General features: G+C 40.4%; 1 protein-coding gene across 9 annotated transcripts in view; it reads left to right on the top strand.

Moving 5' to 3' along the window:
* The window catches only part of GULP1 (GULP PTB domain containing engulfment adaptor 1), a 1,880,853-nt gene extending 1,865,869 nt beyond the window's left edge, over nucleotides 1-14,984 (top strand). For all 9 annotated transcript variants that reach the window (XM_085648825.1, XM_085648833.1, XM_085648826.1 and 6 more), the window contains one exon: nucleotides 7,337-14,984. In XM_085648825.1, the coding sequence (XP_085504951.1) occupies nucleotides 7,337-7,408 (72 nt within the window). In that variant the 3' untranslated portion in view covers nucleotides 7,409-14,984. The remainder of the gene's footprint in view (nucleotides 1-7,336) is intronic.
* The last annotated feature ends 5,092 nt before the right edge of the window (nucleotides 14,985-20,076 follow it).

Here is a 20,076-nt window from a genome sequence, read left to right as displayed (position 1 = left end):
CTTTCAGAACAAGCTGTGGGGGTTGGACAGGGAGTCCCCCCGTACACAGGATGCTACCTGGTATAAATGTTGTACCTACAGTGCCACTCATAGAAAGTTACAGGAGAAGGACTACCCTGCTGTTGAAGACTGCCTTTTTGTCCAAGAAGGAAGACCTGTTTACATTCATCCTAGGCTAACCAAGAGTGCTTACGTCCTGTGTGAGCTTCAAGGACACTAGTTTCTGAGGCCGCCCTGCAACTGTCCAGTTGAGCCACTACAACTGGACCAGCCTGAGCCCCGCTGGTCTCTGCTGTGGGTCCCTGATTCCCTTAGAGGTGCCTCCTTAGATCCTGAACCCTTGGGTGGCATCAGAGTGTGCTCCTGTGCAAGAAAAGGTGAAAACCCTGAAGTTTGGGTTCCCCATGAATGCGATCATGTCTTTTTGCGGCAAGACTTTTCTGCCTGTGCCAACAGCCAAAGCAAAGTCCTAGTGAGACCTGCTCTTCATATCGCCCTCGACTACCAGTACTGACTGGTAACAGGAGACACACACCGCTCTACAGCAACGTCAGCCCACGGTGACTGCAAAGAAGATGCAACGACTATCCGCTAGGCCCATCTGGGCCATCGGGCTACAGAGCCAACAGACCACAACATCTGGTCTGCTCTTTGTGCTACAGCAACGATCATCCACAAATCTCTGCCTGCTCCTCACTGCCTCCTCAAACCATGAAGAGCTCTTCTCGCCGGATTTTGAAGATAACTTTTCACCAAGTATCTGACATCCACTCCATTGCAGTCAGACTGAACTTGTGACTTTTCCTTGGTCTAGTGAGACCAGATGAACGTGAGTGAAGCCTGAGCTTTAATTTTTGTTGTTGTGGTATCATTTTGTTTATTACATTTTTCTTGTGTTGTATTTTCACTTTATTACTGTTTGTGTATTGCATAAACACTTTACACATTGACTCTAAGTTAAGCCTGACTGCGTTAGTGCCAAATTATCAGAGGGTTCATCACAGGTTAATTTAGTGACATTTGTGGTTCGTCCTGACAAGGATTGTAGTTTTTGCCTCAGTGGGGCTTCCACCCCCCAATCAGTAACCCAATATTTTACAATATTGATCTGTTTTTACTTTTCATGTTGCACATTATATATTTGAATTACTTCATTTAGGTGTACATGCATCAACATTCAGAAAAGCGATTCCTTAACAGCGAAAAGTAAAGAATCGCTAATAAGGAATCGCATTTCGGAATGCATGAACAGATTCGGTAATTCTTAGCGTTTCCTTAAAAATCGCTAATATTTACTGAAAACTCAATAGCGATTCCTTAAAATAAAAAATAGTAATTAGGTATTAGCGAGTTCGGAATTAGCAAATTCGCAAAAAACGGGTCGCACAAGAAGCGGGCTGATGACATCACAACCAGGAAGTCAACCAGCCCCTCCCTCATTCACTGCCCTGAGGAGCTCACAGGAGGAGGCAGAGCATACAGGCTGAGGCAAGAGACTTCACCCACTGAAACCATCCACCCTACCTTCATCCAGGATGGACAAGGATGCACCTGCCACTTCAGACACGCCCAGGAAGAGGAAGAGAAAGTTCTCTGACAGGGAACTTGAGCACTTGATCGAGGGGGTGAGCAGCAAGCATGACAAGCTGTTTGGGAAGCTGTCACTCAAGGTGCCCGAAGCTGGGAAGAGGAAGATTTGGCTTCGCATCAGGGAGAGGGTGATTGCTGTAGGAGTGAAGCACCGCAGCATCGACGACCTAAAGAAGAGGTGGTATGACCTCAGGAAGAGGGCAAAGGAACGAATTGCCGAAAGGGTCAAGGAGGCAGCTGGCACAGGAGGGGGGCCATCCACAGTACCTGCCAACACTGCCCTGGAGGAGCTCGTTGAGGGGACCATTGATCCAGAGGTAGTCGTCGGAGTAACCCAAATGGACACCTCCGGCGTATCTACCACAGAACAAGGTAAGATGCATGCCTGCGCCCATACGCTGCGTATCGTATACCCATCCCCATCCCCCCAGGTCAATCACAGTGTGCAGGGAGAAGTGCATAACACATATGCCCTCACATTAGTATTGCATCATGGGAGTCGTAGTCATGTCAGCCAAGTGTGCATGTATAGTCACCAATGCACAATAAATGAGATCAGCAGTACAGGGCCAACAGAGTGTCAAATCATGTAATTCATTGTAGGAAATAAATGCAGAATGACAAGCAGATGTAGTCACAAAATAAACTAAAAATGCACTGTTTCATACACAGATGCATCTCCTGGGGATTCTGATGACAGTGAGCGCCTCATCATCTCCGAGACACCGGCAGATACCGATGGCGACACTCCGTAGGAAGGTCAATCCCCACCACCACCAGCGACAATACCACCACCACCACCAGCGACAATACCACCACCACCAGCGACAATACCACCAAGACGCAGGGCACTTGTCCCCTCCCTGCAGGTGATGGATGCAGACCTGAGTCCTGCACCCACAAGTGGCCAAAGTCAGACACATGTCACACCGCCAGAACCACCACCAGCACACAGCAGCGCAGGTCCATGCGCAGTACTGCTGAGGGAGCCGACCAGCCAAGGAACATCTATGGTGGTGTCGAGGCCCAGATGCTGTGTGTTCAGTGCCTGCAGGGGAGACACATGGGGACAATGAACCTCAATATTTCAAAACTCGCAAAACATATGTGCACTCTAACTGACGCTGTGCGGTACATGACCACAGTTGTGGCAGAGGGCAATAGGGATATAAGTCAGAACTTCCAGGAGCTTACCCGTGCCATCCGAGCAGGACAACACAGCGAGCGCAGGAGGCATAGGCAGAACTTGCTCCGTACCACTGCATCGACCAGGGCCATCACAAAGCTCTGCAATAGCACTGCTGTTTTGTCCCGCCGCTCCGTGTCACTGCAGGTGGACCTCGGCCATTACTGTGGGGACATGGCGAAGGCCTTAGGCCAGGTGACCACTGCAGTGGAACACTTGCAGTCAGGGACATTCAGTGGCAGCAAATTGGGAGGGGAGGAGGGCAGTGAGGCTGCATCCAGTGTGAGCAGCGTGTCGGTGAAGGAGACCTGCACCAGGAGGCGCAGTTCGCGCTGCTCCACAGCCACAGAGACACAGCGTGGTGAGGTGGAGGAGACACGCGATAGGAGGCTGGGGGTTCATGGGAAGCGCCACTAGACATTCAGTCCTGCATCCCTGACCATGGTGGGGTAACCATGGGCCACTTTAATTTTGCCTTAGAACTCCCGTGATGCCAACGGTCATGTTTTTGCCCACAATGTGTGGGGGAACTGTAATTAGCATGTTAATGTAACATTACTTACATAAGTGCTCATGTGAAGTAAACAGTAGCACTCCTAATGATATCGTCATGGCTCATTCTTACCTGGCCCTGAAATTATGTTGTGTGATGTATGTCTGCCTCCTTTGACCTTCAGCTGTGTTTAGAACGTGGGACTGTCGGTGTTGTGCGGGTGGTTGATCATCCCGATAGTTGTCATTTCTGTCCACCTCTATGGCTATCCCCCTTCTGGTTGCAATGTTGTTGAGCATGGCACATACTGCTACAATCCTGAAGTAGGTGACTGGTTTATATTGCAAAGCACCACCAGTCTTATGTAAGATCCGGAAGCGACTCTTCAGGATCCCGAATGTCATCTCAATCACATTTCTTGTGCTAATGTGGGCCGCGTTGTAGCGTTGTTCCTGTGGTGTAGCTGGGTTGATGTAGGGGGTGAGGATATATTCCCGCAGGGCGTATGCACTGTCACCTACAGGGGGAAAGCAAAGGCTTAGCGTCAGTTATGATGATACATGTGTGATACAGATGTTATGAATAGGTATGAGTACGTGCCAAGCAGGAGTCCCTCTCCGAATTCTCCATTGAGCTGACGCCTGTGGATGCCACTGTGTCTGAATATATAGGAGTCGTGTGTGCTCCCTGGAAATTGTGCCACTATGTCCGTGATAATGTGCTTGGCATCGCACACGACCTGCACATTGATGGAGTGATAGGACTTCCTGTTACGGAAGATGTACTCATTGGCTGAGGGGGGACAGATGGGGACATGTGTGCAGTCAATGCATCCTATGACATGGGGGAATTGGGCCACCTGGTAGAATTCCTGTTTGGTGTGGTCCATCTGCTGTGGGGTTGTGTGGAAGCTGATGTGGGTATGTATCATTGTCAGCATGGCATCAATGAATTTACGGAAGAAGCGTGAAAGTGCGCTTTGTGATACGCCTCCCGCTACCGCTATGACCCCCTGGAAACTTCCAGACGCCAGTAGGTGCAGGCTGCATAGGACCTGGACGTGCGCAGGAATGGCATTGGTCCTACATGTCTGGTGCTGCAGTAGTGGTTCCAGGTCAGCAATTAGGTGCATTATCATTGCACAATTGAGACGGTACTTGTCATATACTTCATCCTCATTTTGGCCCTGCAATGTAATGCGCACTCTGAATACCCTCTCCTGGATCCTTCTCCTGCGCTGTGCTGCTGCATTTATTCTCATCCTCCTTGCAAGCACTTAGAGGGCTGTCATTTTGTGAAAGGAAACAGGGTCTCCAGGCCCAATTTTTATGGTTTTCTGATTGATTACATCTGTGGTAAACTTGTGCAATTTTTATTTTCTTTTTCTGCAACTTTACCTCCTGGTTCTGATTCCCCTTAATCTGCTCATGCTAAATAGCGATTTTGGAGATTTTCGGTATTTACGAGTTTTGATGCATTCTTTTGCGATTCTTTATTTGCGATTCGCTAATGCCATGCGCTATTTGTTTTTTCGGTATTGCCGATTCTTTATTTTGCGATTCTTTATTTTCCCTTGGTTTTTTTTAGCGATTCTTTATTTTAACGGGGATTATTTTAGCGATTCTTTATTTTTTCGCTGTTGGTGTTGATGCATTGGGATTCGTTGTTTGCCACTCGCTAATGGGAGATTTTAGCCAATCTGTGTTTTTGCGAGGTGATTTTTGCTTGATGCATGTGCCAGCAAGTGCTCTGAAACTCTTACAGAGTTGTAGTTTTTTCCTGTCTTATAAGTCCTGTACCCTTGATTCTGAGGAGCTTCTCTCTGTCTGTTTCTTAAGTCTATATGTTAAAGACAAACAGAGAAACACTTTTATGGGTGCTACTGAGAAATCCATTTTAAACTATGAGGGAGAAGTGCCAGTATTCTACAGAAACCACACAAAAACAATGAAGGTGAACATTGTTTACTATATGCCACACAATCGGCATGGGTCAGGGCACGGAAACTGCTAGTAACTATGGCATATCTACTTTTAAAGGCACCCTTAGGGAAAGGAAGGGAAATACAGATTAGTGAACAAGAGATTGAATAATCCTGGAGTGCTAGAGGTATAGGATATTGGAGAATTTGATAACAACAACTGATAAATCAATCTGTTGCAGGTTCTACAGCAGGATTATGGGGTGGATCATTCACAATACTGGTAATATGTCCAGGTATCTCACTGTTTAATAAGAAGTCTGGGGAAGCACAACATAGAGCTATCAGAATCCCCCAGTAGCCAATACTTACATAAATCGAAGGTTCATAGAGGGACTGTTTTGGGTTGGGTGCAGTTTTGATTGAAAACATTGTGAGAAACTCAACCAAACTAAGACATTGATGGGAGGGGAGACTGGCAGCACAGTTCCTAGATGAAAAATGGGTTGAGTTTATGATAGAACATGACAAAAACATGTGAGAAGCATGGCTGAAATTCAACTACTGCAAAGTTCTCAACCAGTAACACTGGTCACCAGTTAAGCTAGAGCAAGCAAAAGGGTGTCAGGAGTCGCACTGCTAGAGGTGTGATGTATTGGATTGGCATATAGTTCATATTTGGTGGAAATACGTGACCCTGACAATATACTGGGTCTCAAAATGGAAAACATTGACAGGGGCCATTGATTCTAGGAATAATTAATAACATTAATTTATAGAATTAATGGTCAAATCTGCGCTTCCTCATGATTTATCTGATCTCACAGTGTTGCTTTTTCATGCACGAAAATATGAGTAACTGGCACCCTTGCCAGTGTTTGAATGGAGTTATTCCAAACCGAAAATATAAAAAATACTATTTTAATTGTACTTTTCATTTTTACAATGAAAATTGCTTTTTGGGGTAGTCAACCTTAAGTTCTTACATGTTCAACTTTTAACTATTAGGCACCCTATCTAGTAGTCTACTTAGGTGTGACTTACTAAATTTTTAAAAAATAGGTCCCATCCTGCCAAAAAGGATTATTTCAGCAGGGTGTCTGCATGTTTAAAAATTGAAGCAGTCAGACTACTCTTTGAGGCCTGAAGCCATGATTCCCTTGTCAGTCAAGGGGATGGCACAATATGTGCTTAGTCCACATATGACATGTAACTTCCATGCCATTGTTGTATTTTCTTGAACCATATACTATGGCCATACTGGAAATTTGAATATGCCATTTGGGAATCACCCTCTATTGCCATGGTTTAGGGGTCAAAGCACATACACTCTGGAGTGGTCAGCAGTTTAAAAATCAACTATCCCAATCAGCAAACAATTGGGATGTCCATGCCAAAAGAGGCATTTTTTAGCAATCAGTAGAACAGAAGGAAATTAAATCTTCAATCACGGTTTTAAGGGAAATGCTACAGTTAGAAATACATGGTAATGCTTGTACGCAATAAAAAAAAAAATATGTAGACCACACAATAGCCCCTCTTCATATTGAAATATTTCAAGCATTATTAGCATACAAGACGTTTTTGGTTGGTCAAATTTATATTAATATACAACCAAATTTATATTAATATACGATGTATATTAAAGTTATATGTATAGATTGCTTGATACTTTAAAGAATTACGTTAATTATTTATATTAGCTATTAATTCCCATTGTTTTACACAATGAAGCGTATGCATTTTTGCTTATAATTCTGAGTTCTCAATGACCTTTGGAACTAGATGTCATTGGTAAAATGGTATTAGTTTGAGAAGTAGATACTGATTTTTGTTTTATTGGAACGTAAATATTTTTTAGTCAAACAACACAAGGTTTATTATTGGTACTGTATTCTATAGGAGCATGCATTTTAAATAACTTTTAAATTGATTCTTGTTGTCAGATTGTGAATGCTGCAAACAGTCAGGATGGAACAGTGTGTCACCAGAGTTTGAACATGTTTGGGAAAGCCGTTGAATCATTGTTTTGCCCATGATTCTGGGGAAAAAGAAGTCTAACTTTGTGTTAATTTGTTGTTATTGTGTTATCACGTAGAGTAGAATGTATGCATCAGCTTTAACAATTGTATTCTGTTTTTAACAGGAGGGGTTCAAAATGGGACTAACTGTTGAAGGAACAATATTTGGGCTGGATCCACTAGACAGCAGGTGTTGATGCCAAGAACAAAGACTGAAGTTCTCAAACACGATTTTTGTATTCACAATCAGTGTTACTTGTATTATCTATGTGCCAACAATACTTTTATTTGATTGTTTGAAACCTTACTATGTGTTTACATGTAATACACTTAGAAATCAATGTATCATGTGATAATGAGAGAAGACAATGATGACAGAAGTGACACTCTGTATGACTGATCAACAATTTTCTTCACTTTATGCTTGCCTGCCTGATTTACAGAAATTATTTTATTCAAACGGAGACTTCAAATAGATGTTGCAGACTAATGCTTGCAGAAATTGTGATAATCGAAAATAGTTTATGGATTCAGTTGCAGGTGGGGTACTTCAGCATTCTTAACTTAATTAATGAGTGTTCAACTGCTGTGACTCATGTGATTCAGAAATGACCTGCTCTGTTTATTTTATTGGCTTTATCATCCTTCAAACGTAAAATCAAATGGGGAATTTGATTTGAATACCATCATGCACTTTAGCTCTAGCCAACTGAAAGGGATGAAATATTGAGTCATTTTTAATGTTTTAATGTGGTTTTAAAGTTGGTTTCTATTGCTATTAATTTCAGTTTGGATTAAGTCATTGATCTCACGGAAATAAAGAGTTTTGTGAGATAGTTAATTTAAAAGTGATAATAATGCCTCCTCTACTTCACTAGAGTGATTGGAACTGTAGAGTCCCTATAGGAGTGAGTTTTACCTTCGTTACTGAGTATTAATAGCATCAAATGACCATTTTCTTTAGGTATTACATCGGGAAACATCTTGTAGAATATTAAATAAATGCTTGCGCAACTAAACCAAAAGTCCTTTATTTCTTTGAGACCAAACATAAATATTGTAGGCATCCTATATGGCACAAGAAACCTTCACTAGAACATATAACTAGTGATAAGAAGACATCTGGCATGCCCAAATAATTTAGCTGATATAAAAAAACATGAGTTAGCCAAAGCAATGCTGCTAGCAGTAGAACATTAAGGGCTTGATTACGACTTTGGTGGTGCAGTGCCTGATCTGCACTGCCAAAGCCGTGGTCAGATGGCTGCCAGATTATGAATGTATATCATGTCTGGTGGGCTTTTGTTTTGACATTCCCACAGCAGTGCCCTGGAAATGGGCAACAGAATGGGAACGCCAAAAACAGTTCTTACACAGCATGGATTGAAAGTCCATGCTATGCAGAGACTTGTGTGTATGCACACAGGGGGGCACATGTCGTGCTCCCCTGTGTGCATCCACATGTAGATGAGGCACAGGTGGCCATGCAGGGCCCCCTTTGTTTCCGCTCTGCCATGATGTTCATGGAGTAAGAACCTCATTGACACCACTGGCAGAGAGGAAACTCATAATATGCTTGCGCGACAGCAGCGGTCCCCAAAAGCATATTGCGACCTCCTGACCTCCGCAACCCTGCCAGGGAATGGCGTTTCCTTGGCAGCTGCAGTGGGGTTGAGGCATTCCAACTGCCCAAATCATAATAGGGTGGTCAGGAGACCACCACCACCGCGCCCCCATGAGTCTGGCAGTCCGTGGACCACCAAAATCGTAATCGGGTCCATAGATGTTGTGAAATTGTGTGAAACTTTATCAAGAAATTTCCAGAGATATTTTAAACAATTGAAGAAAGAGAAGGCCACAAAAAGGCCACAAACACAGAGGTTGCAGTAGATAAAACATGCAGTTTTTTAGCAAAGCACTAAGCATTTTGCTGAACAAAAATGCAGGTGTATATCTTGCAATAGAATTGCTCTACTAATATAGGAATGTTTCACCAGAAGCATAATATGTCCATGTGGTTTACTGCAAAGGCGATATTGCACATAAAAAAAGCAGAATAAGAACTTTTTTGGAGTGCTAGATGTTCCTATCTTGATTAATATGTCAAAATTGCCATGTACGTTTTCACTTTTTAATTTTGTGGTGAATAGTTTAGCTCAAATATAAAAGGAGTAAACAAATTGTTGCCATATAACAGGAAGATTAAAAGTCCATGATGACTTAGAAATTCATTTTACATCTTGAGCTCAGTCAGTAGTGATGAGGGGCACAGGTTCTGAAAGAAAGGTAGCAGTGCTCAATAGTAAAAAAATATAAATAATAATTCAGCTTGCCTGAAGGGTTCTTTAGAGGGTTGCTGTTGGCACCTTCCTCGGCTGGTGTTGCCACTTGCCACTGCTGTTGTGATTCCTCACATTCTACCACTTTCTTTAAGTAGGAAATATTTTAAATCAGTGTAACTGAAGTAATTCGCCAGACTGGAGCTCTCGAGTCTTTGTAGTTGTAATAAAGAATACTCTGAAATAATGCCTAAATGAAGGTGGATTGCTAACGGAAACTAGAAGCAACCCAAGAACATCGGTTAATGGATATATTTGTGTGCCTTGTTTATACCTGAAGTATTATTATCTCTAATATATTTCCACTGTGTGATTAGACCTCTACACTCAGTGTCTTAGTTGCGTATTATTTAACTGATTTTGAATAAAAAAAACTCATGTTTTTTAGCTGGATTTTCTTTTTTCAAAATAATGTATGGATTTTATGCCTTAACATGAGTCCTTAATGAGCCACTGTCTTTAATAATGAAGGACAACAACGTACCTACAATATGAGAGAGTGTCATCAAAATTAAATGTTGCTTTCTCCTGGTCTGGTGGGTGGTGCTTTGGTGGTCCCAGGGGGTTAGCCTTAGAAAGGCACCACAATGGCAAGGCCAAAGCAAGTTCCTGCATAGAATGGAGTGTTAAGTCGATGCTGAGCAGGAACTGGTGTGCATGCCTGCAATGGCCCTGAGGCAACGGGCCCTTTAGGCCCCCCTTATTTTCCTCACTGCTACACTTTTCTTGGCAGGCTCAACACTAAGAAAACTGTGCGGGTGAGAAAACTCGGGATATGCTTGGCGGTTTCGCAGGCACACTGCCATATGTTGCGGGCCTCAGGCCACTGAAACACCACCAGGGATCACATATCCTTGGTGGTAGCAGCGGTCCTATGGTGGTCCAATTGCCAAACTCGTAATTGGGTGGTCGGACCGCCGGTGCAACGGTGCCCGCACCGCAACAGTCCATCAGACCGCCAGACTCATAATCAAGCCCTCAAAGTTTCCCCAAATATGAAAAAGAAAAAACATTATCTACATTGTTAAATTGGTTGATTACTTCTCCCCTTACTCAAAACATCTACACACTTTTCTTGAGAAGTTGCAAAATATACCAAGGTATAGAAGAAAAGCCAAAACGGAAGGGTACCAGTCAGTTTTTTCTGCTTTAAGTAATGTGGATGATGTACATATATAAATTGGTACGGTGAGATATGCACCATTTTAGTGTAACATTAATATCAAGATACTGGGGAAAATACTGTCTCTCAGGTGATGCATGTAATTTACCAAGAAATGTCAACACGTAACCCAATCGTTTTTCTCCTTCTTTTTGTCATTGCTTGGAAATTATCACATGTATGCAGCATGGTGCTAAGCAACGTATTTGCCTCCAAGGCAGCCAGACCTGGAAGGCTCGTCTCAGCACTTAACTGTCTCTAGGGTAAACAGCACTAAACTGAGATAATAAAAGAATTTTCTCAGAGCTAGAAGAACGTATATTAAGTGTCAGCAAGTACATAATGAAACTTGCCTTAAAACAATACAAAAAATTAATTAATAATAATTAATATTGCGGCATGCTTAATGTGGCTTCACAAAATAATATACTTATAATTGTTTGGAACATCCTGTACGTAATGCCCAGATTAAATCAGTAGGCTGGCATTGATTACTATTGTTTGCCTCGCTTATTCTATAAACATGAAACAAGAGCATATGGCAAAGATAAAACGTTAGCATACCTCTCCCTGGAGGGAATAAGATTGATGCAAATGTTCTACTGCCATATGCTACAGATGCTTACAGGCCTTAATAGGTTGAAAAGTTGTGAGAACATACCATGGTATGTACGTATCTGCGAGTAATTTGCATAAATAAATAGGCAAGGTATCATCCTACTCACAGACTTCTGTTCACTAAGGCAACATTGGGTAAATCTGTTATTTGGTATATGCTCCTTGGTAACAATTAATATGCTACTAATCAGTGAAGAAGGTAAAACCCAGAAGAGTCTGGAAAAATACAAACCTACAGAAGACTCATAAATATAAAATCACATTTCCAGGCATATATTTGCTGCAAGGCAAGGGCTAACTTGAGTAGTCAAGGAATTAAGAATTGCTGAATGTCGCATGCATAGACACACGTGTGCTGTTGCATCACTGCTGATTCACAAAATCCATGAAACTTTTATTGTGCCCCCTAATCATAGGTGAAACCCAGCACATCATTAGTTATGTTGCATCTTCATGCGGAACTGTTTTAACACATATGTTACAGGAGTACATGCTGATGATAAAATAAATGCCCTGAGATACAGAAATTTCTTTTTGGAAGAAGATAACATACAGTGATAGATGGGAGATCCCGAATATCACTTCAAATATGTTTTTTACATATGTGAACCCTATCTATAACTGACTACCAAGAAATAATGCACATATGCATCTTATGTGCTAACAATCCTTTACAATGTGAAAGAGTACAATGTCTACAAGTACATGTTTAAAAAAGCATTTCTGTAAACATGTATTGTTGGTTGACTGATTAATTTGACATATTTTACTGGATATTCATTGCATTGCATGGAATATGCTCATTAGTATTGAACTGGATTATGTGTCTGCATTTTATGTCACTTGTGCCTTTAGGAGTCTTGAGATGCAGACTGCTCAGAGGCTACTGTATCATGCTCTTAAACAGTGTAGGCAGTACCTCTGTTTTAGGCTGGTGACCACACCCTGGTTGACCTGTCATGAAGGAAGACCAGTTATGGAAATAAAAGTATGAGGTTCACTCATATTCACCTCACTTTATTTACTTATTGATATTTACAGACTGCATTTGCAGGCCCTTAACATGCATGCCTTGCAGTAAATTAGATTTGGCTCCTGGTGCTGCCAGAAAATGTAGACATTGGGATTTATTATGAGTTTGGCGGTGCGGGAGCGGGACGGTCCCGCTCCTGCACCACCAGATTTATGTAGGAACCGCCTGCCAGAGTTTTCTCTTGTATGGTGGGCCGTTCTTTGGCGTTCCCAGGGTGTTGCCTATAAAATAGGTACCACAATGGGAACGTCAAAGGCAGTACCTGCACAACATGGACTGCTACATGGTGTGCCCCCTGTGTGCATCCACATCGTGTGAGGCACCAGGGGGGTCCTCTAGGGCCCCCTTTGTTTCCGCACCGCCACAATTCTCATGGCGGTCGTGCCACCATGAAAAGTGTGGCAGTGAGGAAACTCGTAATATGCTTGGCGGGTCTGCAGCAGCATCCCCAAGAATATTGCGACCTCAGGACCACTGAGTAACTGCCAGGAAACAGCAGTTGTGTCAGTTCTGGTTGTTCCAGGGCGGCCCAACCCCCCAAGTCGTAAAAAGGTGGTCGGGAGACTGCCACCATAAGTCTGGAGCTCCGTGGACCACCAGACTCCTAATAAGGCCCATTGTGTTTTGTAAGTGTTTATTCACATTCACAAGGAAAGGATAATGCTTACTTCATAAACTGCTCAATACTGGTCATTACAACAGTTCTCTTTCATAAAGCACTTGTTAGGAATATTGGAAAGTGCAACTGGTACAAGAAAGTGATGTAAAGGGTTTCCACCCTGATCTACAAATGTTCACCTCACTCTCTAATGATCTCCAAGTATTGCCTAGGACAATAATAGTTGCATGGAATTCAGAAGCCAAAAATCTCATGCAATTCCAAGAGTGATCACGTATATCTGATAGATAAAAGTGTGTCATAGTAATATTTCAAAAATATTTTTAAATATCTTTCCAACACTATTATTTGAAAGCTCTATCCTAAATCTTCCTTGAGTGACTTGAACCACTTAAGTGTTTATGGAAAAGGACCAAGTAACTTAAATATAGTACTACAAATGTGAACATTTGTATGAGGTGGTATTACAAATTGTATTTTGAATAAATTTCAGGTTCCGGATTTGCTTCACCATTATATTTAAACATTTATTGGTACTTTTTCTGACATTGTTTATCTGAAGTTTTCATTAATACTATGGTAGATATACAATTGTGCAAACTACACTTGATTTTTCAGTTATTAAGTAAGTAACTATCTGATAACCTGCTTGTGGAATCTTAATATGTTAAAAGGTTTACAAAATGTACATTTATGCAATATCACAGCACGTCATGCATACCTTGTTAATGTTCCATTTAAAGCACTGAATGTTTGTCTTATCATGATTGCATCAGTATTTACTTGCATAATTACAAAAGACTGGAATGAATTTAAAAGAATAATGTTCATTATTTGTCATATAGTATTTTGGAATTTGTATAATGTGTATGTTTTAGTGGCCATGTCAGTGGCTTTTTTTAAGAAATAGAATTTGTATTTTTATTGTACCTCACAGTTTTCACGAATGGGCATATATTAAATGGCCATTTATTATCAATTGTTAAATAATGCTAAACGTTTTTGCACATTTCAAGTATTGTTTTCTTTCTTAAGGCTTATGGTGACTGACTCTGAGATTATCAATTGTAATACTTTTGGTATAAATTGTGATGCAGGCATCATATAATTCAGATGCTTTTGTTACCTTGCACTTTGAGGCCATCCATTTCTCTAACAGATCCCTAGACCAGAATGCAATGCCAGACAAGTATCAAGTCTTTATGAAAAAAAGGATATTTTTTCCCTAGTTCTTCACGCAACACAATCAGCACATTCTGTGCAGTATTATTTTGTCATTTTAGCACACCTTAATGTAGTCTGGGCAAAGGTTTGTCTAATTAGTACAAATTTAGGTCATACATCGAACAATCAAGGGACTTATTAACCTTTTAGCTAGAGTCTGCGAGAAGTAACACCACGTTTTGTACCATTTTAAATACATTTTAATCTATATGAGCTAGAAACACATTTTTTGTTGTTGAAATCTGAAAATTACACAGCGGATGGTTGACAAGTATCACAAATCAATAATTAAGTAGAAAAGCCGCAGCTACAGAGTGACATAATTTCACAAACCCTGTATGTAAGGACATCTTTTGCTGGTAAAAGTTTCTTTACATAACCAACAAGACAATGATTTTCCTGCTTTTCTCTTTCTGTTTTACTCATTTTATTAACTAATAGGGCAACGCTCTGCATTAGTGGACTACAAAGGTACATTTAGGCTCGGGGCATCAAGCCTTTTGTCTCTATAGAAAACAATTAGAAGTAAATGCATTTAGATTAAATTGGAAATAAAGTTGTTCATTAAGCTTGAGGGGAACATGTCTTTATTATTGCCCCTAGTATGTACTCCAACATTATCTCATGTAATACTCTGGAGCTAGCCAATGTTTTAACTAGTTATATACGAATGCTGGCTGCAGTGCAATTATACTCTTCTCTAAAATGTTACAATACATGATTAGAAGCAATGTTTTCTGTTTAATCCAAAGCCCTTGCTTAAAATAAATGTTTTTCAATTAAACAGATTTTGGATGTCGTTTTTTCTAATTTAAATTTCTACCAAACAAAAGATTTGAATGCAATGGAAACCTTTTCTTCAAATATTTCTTTCATTAAAATTTGAAGACAGTTATTTGCCTCGCACAAAAGGAAACTTTCTTCTATTGGAACCACATACTGTTTGCTCACAGGTCGTTGGAAGGAAGATGCACAGTTGACATGGAGATGCATATTAGGTAAAATGCGAATGTGCATTTATGTTACTCAAACAAAATTCCGCTATTGCGGAGGAGCGTCGCCCCACTGCCCTACCCAGCAGAGACAACTGAAAAAGAAAATGATAATAAAATGATTTTATTATCATTTTCTTTTTCACTGTTGCCTCTGCTGGATAGCTGAGTTGCGGGGCGGCGCCAGCCATTCTCCAGAGCTTGATGAGGGGGAGTTGTGGGCACTACCAAGTGCTCATAACGGTTTGGCCAGCGGTTTTAGGCCAGCCAAACTGCCATGCGCAGTTAGCATTTGTCCACCCAGCTGTGTTGTTCAACCAGGAGAAAAGCCTCTGGCTCCAAGTCACTGTCTGAGCGGCAAAGCAGGCCTGTCAGACCAATCCCAGCAGTGCCCTCCTGCTGGGAATAGCATTCCCAGTATAAGAGCAGCGCTGGGATTGGCGTCTAGGGCCCTGTGCAGTGTGCCTAAGTCTGGGATTGGGAGAGGAGCAAGACGCAGCGGCAGGCAAGTCTTTATTTATGTATTTATAAATATGTTATTGCCCCTCCTTCACCTCCTTACCACTTCGCATCGTGCTCATCCGCCACTTTCTATCAGTTTTAAAATTTAAATGTGTTTCACTAGAAATGACCACTGTGCCACAGGACTCAATCCATTTCCCCAAAAATTATTGTAATCCTGCCAGGAGTAGATCAGGCTGGGTAAGTATTCCACGTAAATATCACCTCTAAAACATCATCTGACCTTTATATTGTGGTCAAAATAGTGTGACTCCAAAAATATTCAAGGTAAGGACATAATTGTTTTTATTGTTTGAGTATTATTCTTTAAGATTGTTTTTATTATGGTATTTTCCTATACTGTCTGATTTTTCCATGTTAATATTTGGTATTGTGAAAATATTTTTTTCAATAAATATTACTTTTCTTATATATATTTTCTTTCGGGCTGTTGGGTTTAATGGTGGATTAGGTGGGTAGTGTTTTTTAAATTATATATTAAATTATGTTAATTTGCTAATTTTGATAAATTTTCTGTGGTTACTTATTTGTTTAAATGTTCAGTCATTTTTATTTATACATGATATTTTTATTTCCAGTTGTTGGTTTTTATTGGAGATGGGGCAGGTAGATTGTTTTCAATAATTACATATTACTGTTAATTGTTAATTATGTTTTGTCTTTTAATTTCTAATCATGTATTTTGTTATTTCTCTAGCCCTAATTAGGGTTGTGCGTTTATTGGGGTATTCAGTCAGTAGGCTGTCTAATTAAATATTAATGTCAATGGATTAATATATTTTTTTTAATGTTTGACTTGTTATTTCTTTCTTTAAATGTTTTACTGTCTGTTGAGCTATGTAATGCATTTTAACTTTGAATGTGAGTTTCAAAGGAAAATGTGTGGCATGTTTTTTAAATAAACATTTCACATTGCGAATAAGTGACTAATATATCAATTTTTAAATTTCTTTACACTAGCAATTATGTTTTACATTGATAAATAGCATTTGATAAATTTGTATAATCTTATTTTTAAAGGGTTGTGTAGGATTGTGTTATTAAATATATTTTATTAATTTCATATTTATATTTGTTTTATAAAAGTCATGTAAATAATTATTTTAAGGTGTAGAGAGTGTTGTCAATATTTCTTATATGTGAGAATTTGAGGTATATTCTTTATATGAATATTTCTTAATATTAAATCTTTCTCAATATGTTGCATATCTAAAACACTTAAATACTTTTTAAGACATTTTATAATGTGTTAATTATTTTAATGATTTGTAGTTTTTCGTAATGTATATATTTTTTAAATGATAATTCTAATATTTGGTTGTTGTGAATTTGACCCATCCTCCAAATATGTGCTTAATCCCAAATGATTGTTAGACTGGAGTTGAAATAGTAACCTTGACCCTACCGCTCCTCCATTGTATGCATTTTCCCCAATCTTTGACTGAAGTAACAATAGTAATCAATCAATAGTTCATTTGGGACCAAGCCCCATAAAAACATAACAATGAATATATTATAAATATAATATAAATGACTTGGCAATGAAATTCATTTACACCTACCACTAACTAATCTTAGACTCAGGCCCAAAACGGGGAATATGCAAAGCCAAAATGGTAAGAAGAACTAAAGACAACAGTGCCATGATCGGCCATCAGTGGGAGTGGGAGCCCCAACTGTTTCCTACGAATTCCGATAGCATATAGGAATTTGCTCATAGTGGAAACAACCAGTAGACTAGTGTCTGTTTGAAACAATCTTTAGGCAATATAATACTGTCTAATACCCAGGATCAGGCATAGTGGCTAAAGCCAATTTCTTCTAGCTTCGCCACTTCTCAATATTTCTTCGAGGTTTATTCTAAATGTCATTAACTTAGGGGTTGACCACAACCTGATCCAGAAGTAGATCAGTTTGAGGGTAGCTAAATCACCGATTCTCTTCAGTCAAGAATAGGGGGGTTTTGTCCACTCTGAGTTACGCTTGTAATGCAGAGCTCCAGCCAAACTCCACCAACCACCACATGGTGGAGTTTCTTCTCATGCACGGCTCACCGACAGTAAGTTGGCAAGCGCAAGCAAGAATCGACACCCCTTATCATGATTTTGGAGCACTAGGAGGAGATTCAGTGAGATTTTAAAAAACTCTGGCTCTCGCGACCATTTGCAGTGAGAAAGCTGCAGCTCGAGTAGAAAGTCTACTCGAGCAGCAGCAAAGAAGCAGTGCCCTCTGGCCTTGTGGTGCCGTTCGTGCTGATTTTGCAGAGCAGAACAAGCTCCCAGCACTAAAAATCAGAGTGAGCAGCGAGATGTGACGATTTCGGCCCTTTAATGGAATGCTGCAGAATCTTGCAGAGTTTTCATGTAACTCCGCTGAATTCCACAGAGTGAAACTCCACGTGTTTAGCCCACCTCTAGGTAAATATTAATTATTTTAAAAAAAATTATTTGCATGGCAAGGCCTTAGTGTTTGGTGTTCACCAGAATTCTACCACATGTAATGATGCACTTTGCGCTTTGGTATGATACATTTCTAATACTGGTTAAACTGTTTTCCGTGTAGTATCTTATTTGGCAGTAGCCAAAGATCTGTGTGACAGGATTTATCTACTTTTAGTAAAGTGTGCTTTTCAGGACAATGTGTTATGGACGATGATCCCTAAACAATCAATTGATCGAAGTTGTCTATATTTTGCACTTGTTTCCCCGTCATTGTGAAGCAATCTCTATCGGTTTTGTGAGGGTTAAAGATCATGAATTTGGTTTTGGTTATATTCACCTCTAACCCCCAGAAGTTTCAAAACCCAGTGATGCTATTTAATTAGTTCTGCAATCCCATGGGGGTACGTGCCAGCAGGAGCATATCATCAGCAAATGAAAGGGCTCGGATAGGCAAACCTCCTGGTTTTGGTGAATCGTATGTACATCCGATGGCTTTTGACATTGTTCACATGATAAAGTTGGAAAATAAAGTTGGAGTACAAAACACCCTTGACAGATCCCTCTCCTGACAGTAATGCGATCTGTAAGCTCACCTTGGTATCGCCAATGCACCTGAAAATAATTATCCTCAAGAAATCTTATTATGATGTTTAGTAGTTAAGAAGCGGCACGTTTTGACCCCAGGGTAGACCAGAGCTGGTGTCTGGGAAGTCAAAAGCTGCTCTCAAATCAACAAATCCACGTAAAGATGATCTTTAGAAAGCTTCCGGTATTTCCACATGATTGAGTGAAACGAAAGATCTTATCAGTCGTGCTAACTTTCAAGAAGAATTATACTTGAAGGGAGAAAGTATCTGATGGTCAGCCATCCAGTCCTGTAGTGTATCTATTATTTTGTGGCAAAAGAATTTCTACCATATTGTTGATAAGGCTAATAGGGCATTACTACTCTATTACTCTCCCCTTTTCCCTCCCTGACAATATGGATAATTTCCGATGCATACCAGGAATCTGGGAGGGTTTCTGCAACCATAATCCTATTGGACAATATGTTGATATAAGGGCTCAAACTGCGATCTCAGAGCAATACAAGTTTCCAGGTACCTTGTAGAGTCAGGCTCCTTTCTGTTTTTTAAATATTCTATGGCTCTGGTTCTTTCTTCCAAGGTGAAGCTAATAGAGACTTTAGGTCATATCTTTTGGATTTGTTATGCAGTGTAGGGCATAGAGCAAATCACCTTGTTGTGCTCCACTGCCTGACAGGGAAAGGGCAGGAATGCGATGAGGAGAAATAAATACATTTTTTCTCGTTTCACCTCTCCTGGGAAGGCATATCTTTAGTGGTGCAATCCCAGGATTGCTAGTTCTGGTAAATCTAGAAATACATTAAAAAAAAGATTTATGAAGTCACTCGGGCCACGCTAGCTGGCCTTGCGTGGCTTTATTAATCTCATTTTTGAGTTGTGTTACAAGGCAACAGGGCTCATAGATATGACCCTTTATTAATAGACCAGTGGCCAGTTTGTGCAAAGGAGATATCTGCAGTTATGGAAGGGGCATATGGGAGTAAACCTTAGGGCTGTCATGACTGGTATATAATTAATTGAAGTGTTTTCCCAAACGTGGTTGTAGAAAATGCTGTAGAGGGCTAGAAGACACGAGGCTACTATTGGCGTTTATTTTTCAAAAAGCAAATGCATTTCTTTTATAACTCTTTTTATTTAGCAGTTGTTCAGTTCACAGCTGTTCTGTATGAATGAAAAGCACATACTATAAGCCACTCGCAGGAGGCATTAACATTTCTATTTTTTCCCATAGTGGTCGGCTTCAGTTTTAAAAGTCTGCATGCAGGAGCCCTTTGTTGATCGTGACCACATCTATTTAGGGCTTGTAGGAGACGACTCCTTCTGCACTC

This window comes from Triturus cristatus, chromosome 3_2 (assembly GCF_964204655.1).
Source record: "Triturus cristatus chromosome 3_2, aTriCri1.1, whole genome shotgun sequence".
In the NCBI taxonomy this organism is placed as follows: Eukaryota; Metazoa; Chordata; class Amphibia; order Caudata; family Salamandridae; genus Triturus; species Triturus cristatus.
This window is presented reverse-complemented; position numbering and strand designations above follow the sequence as displayed.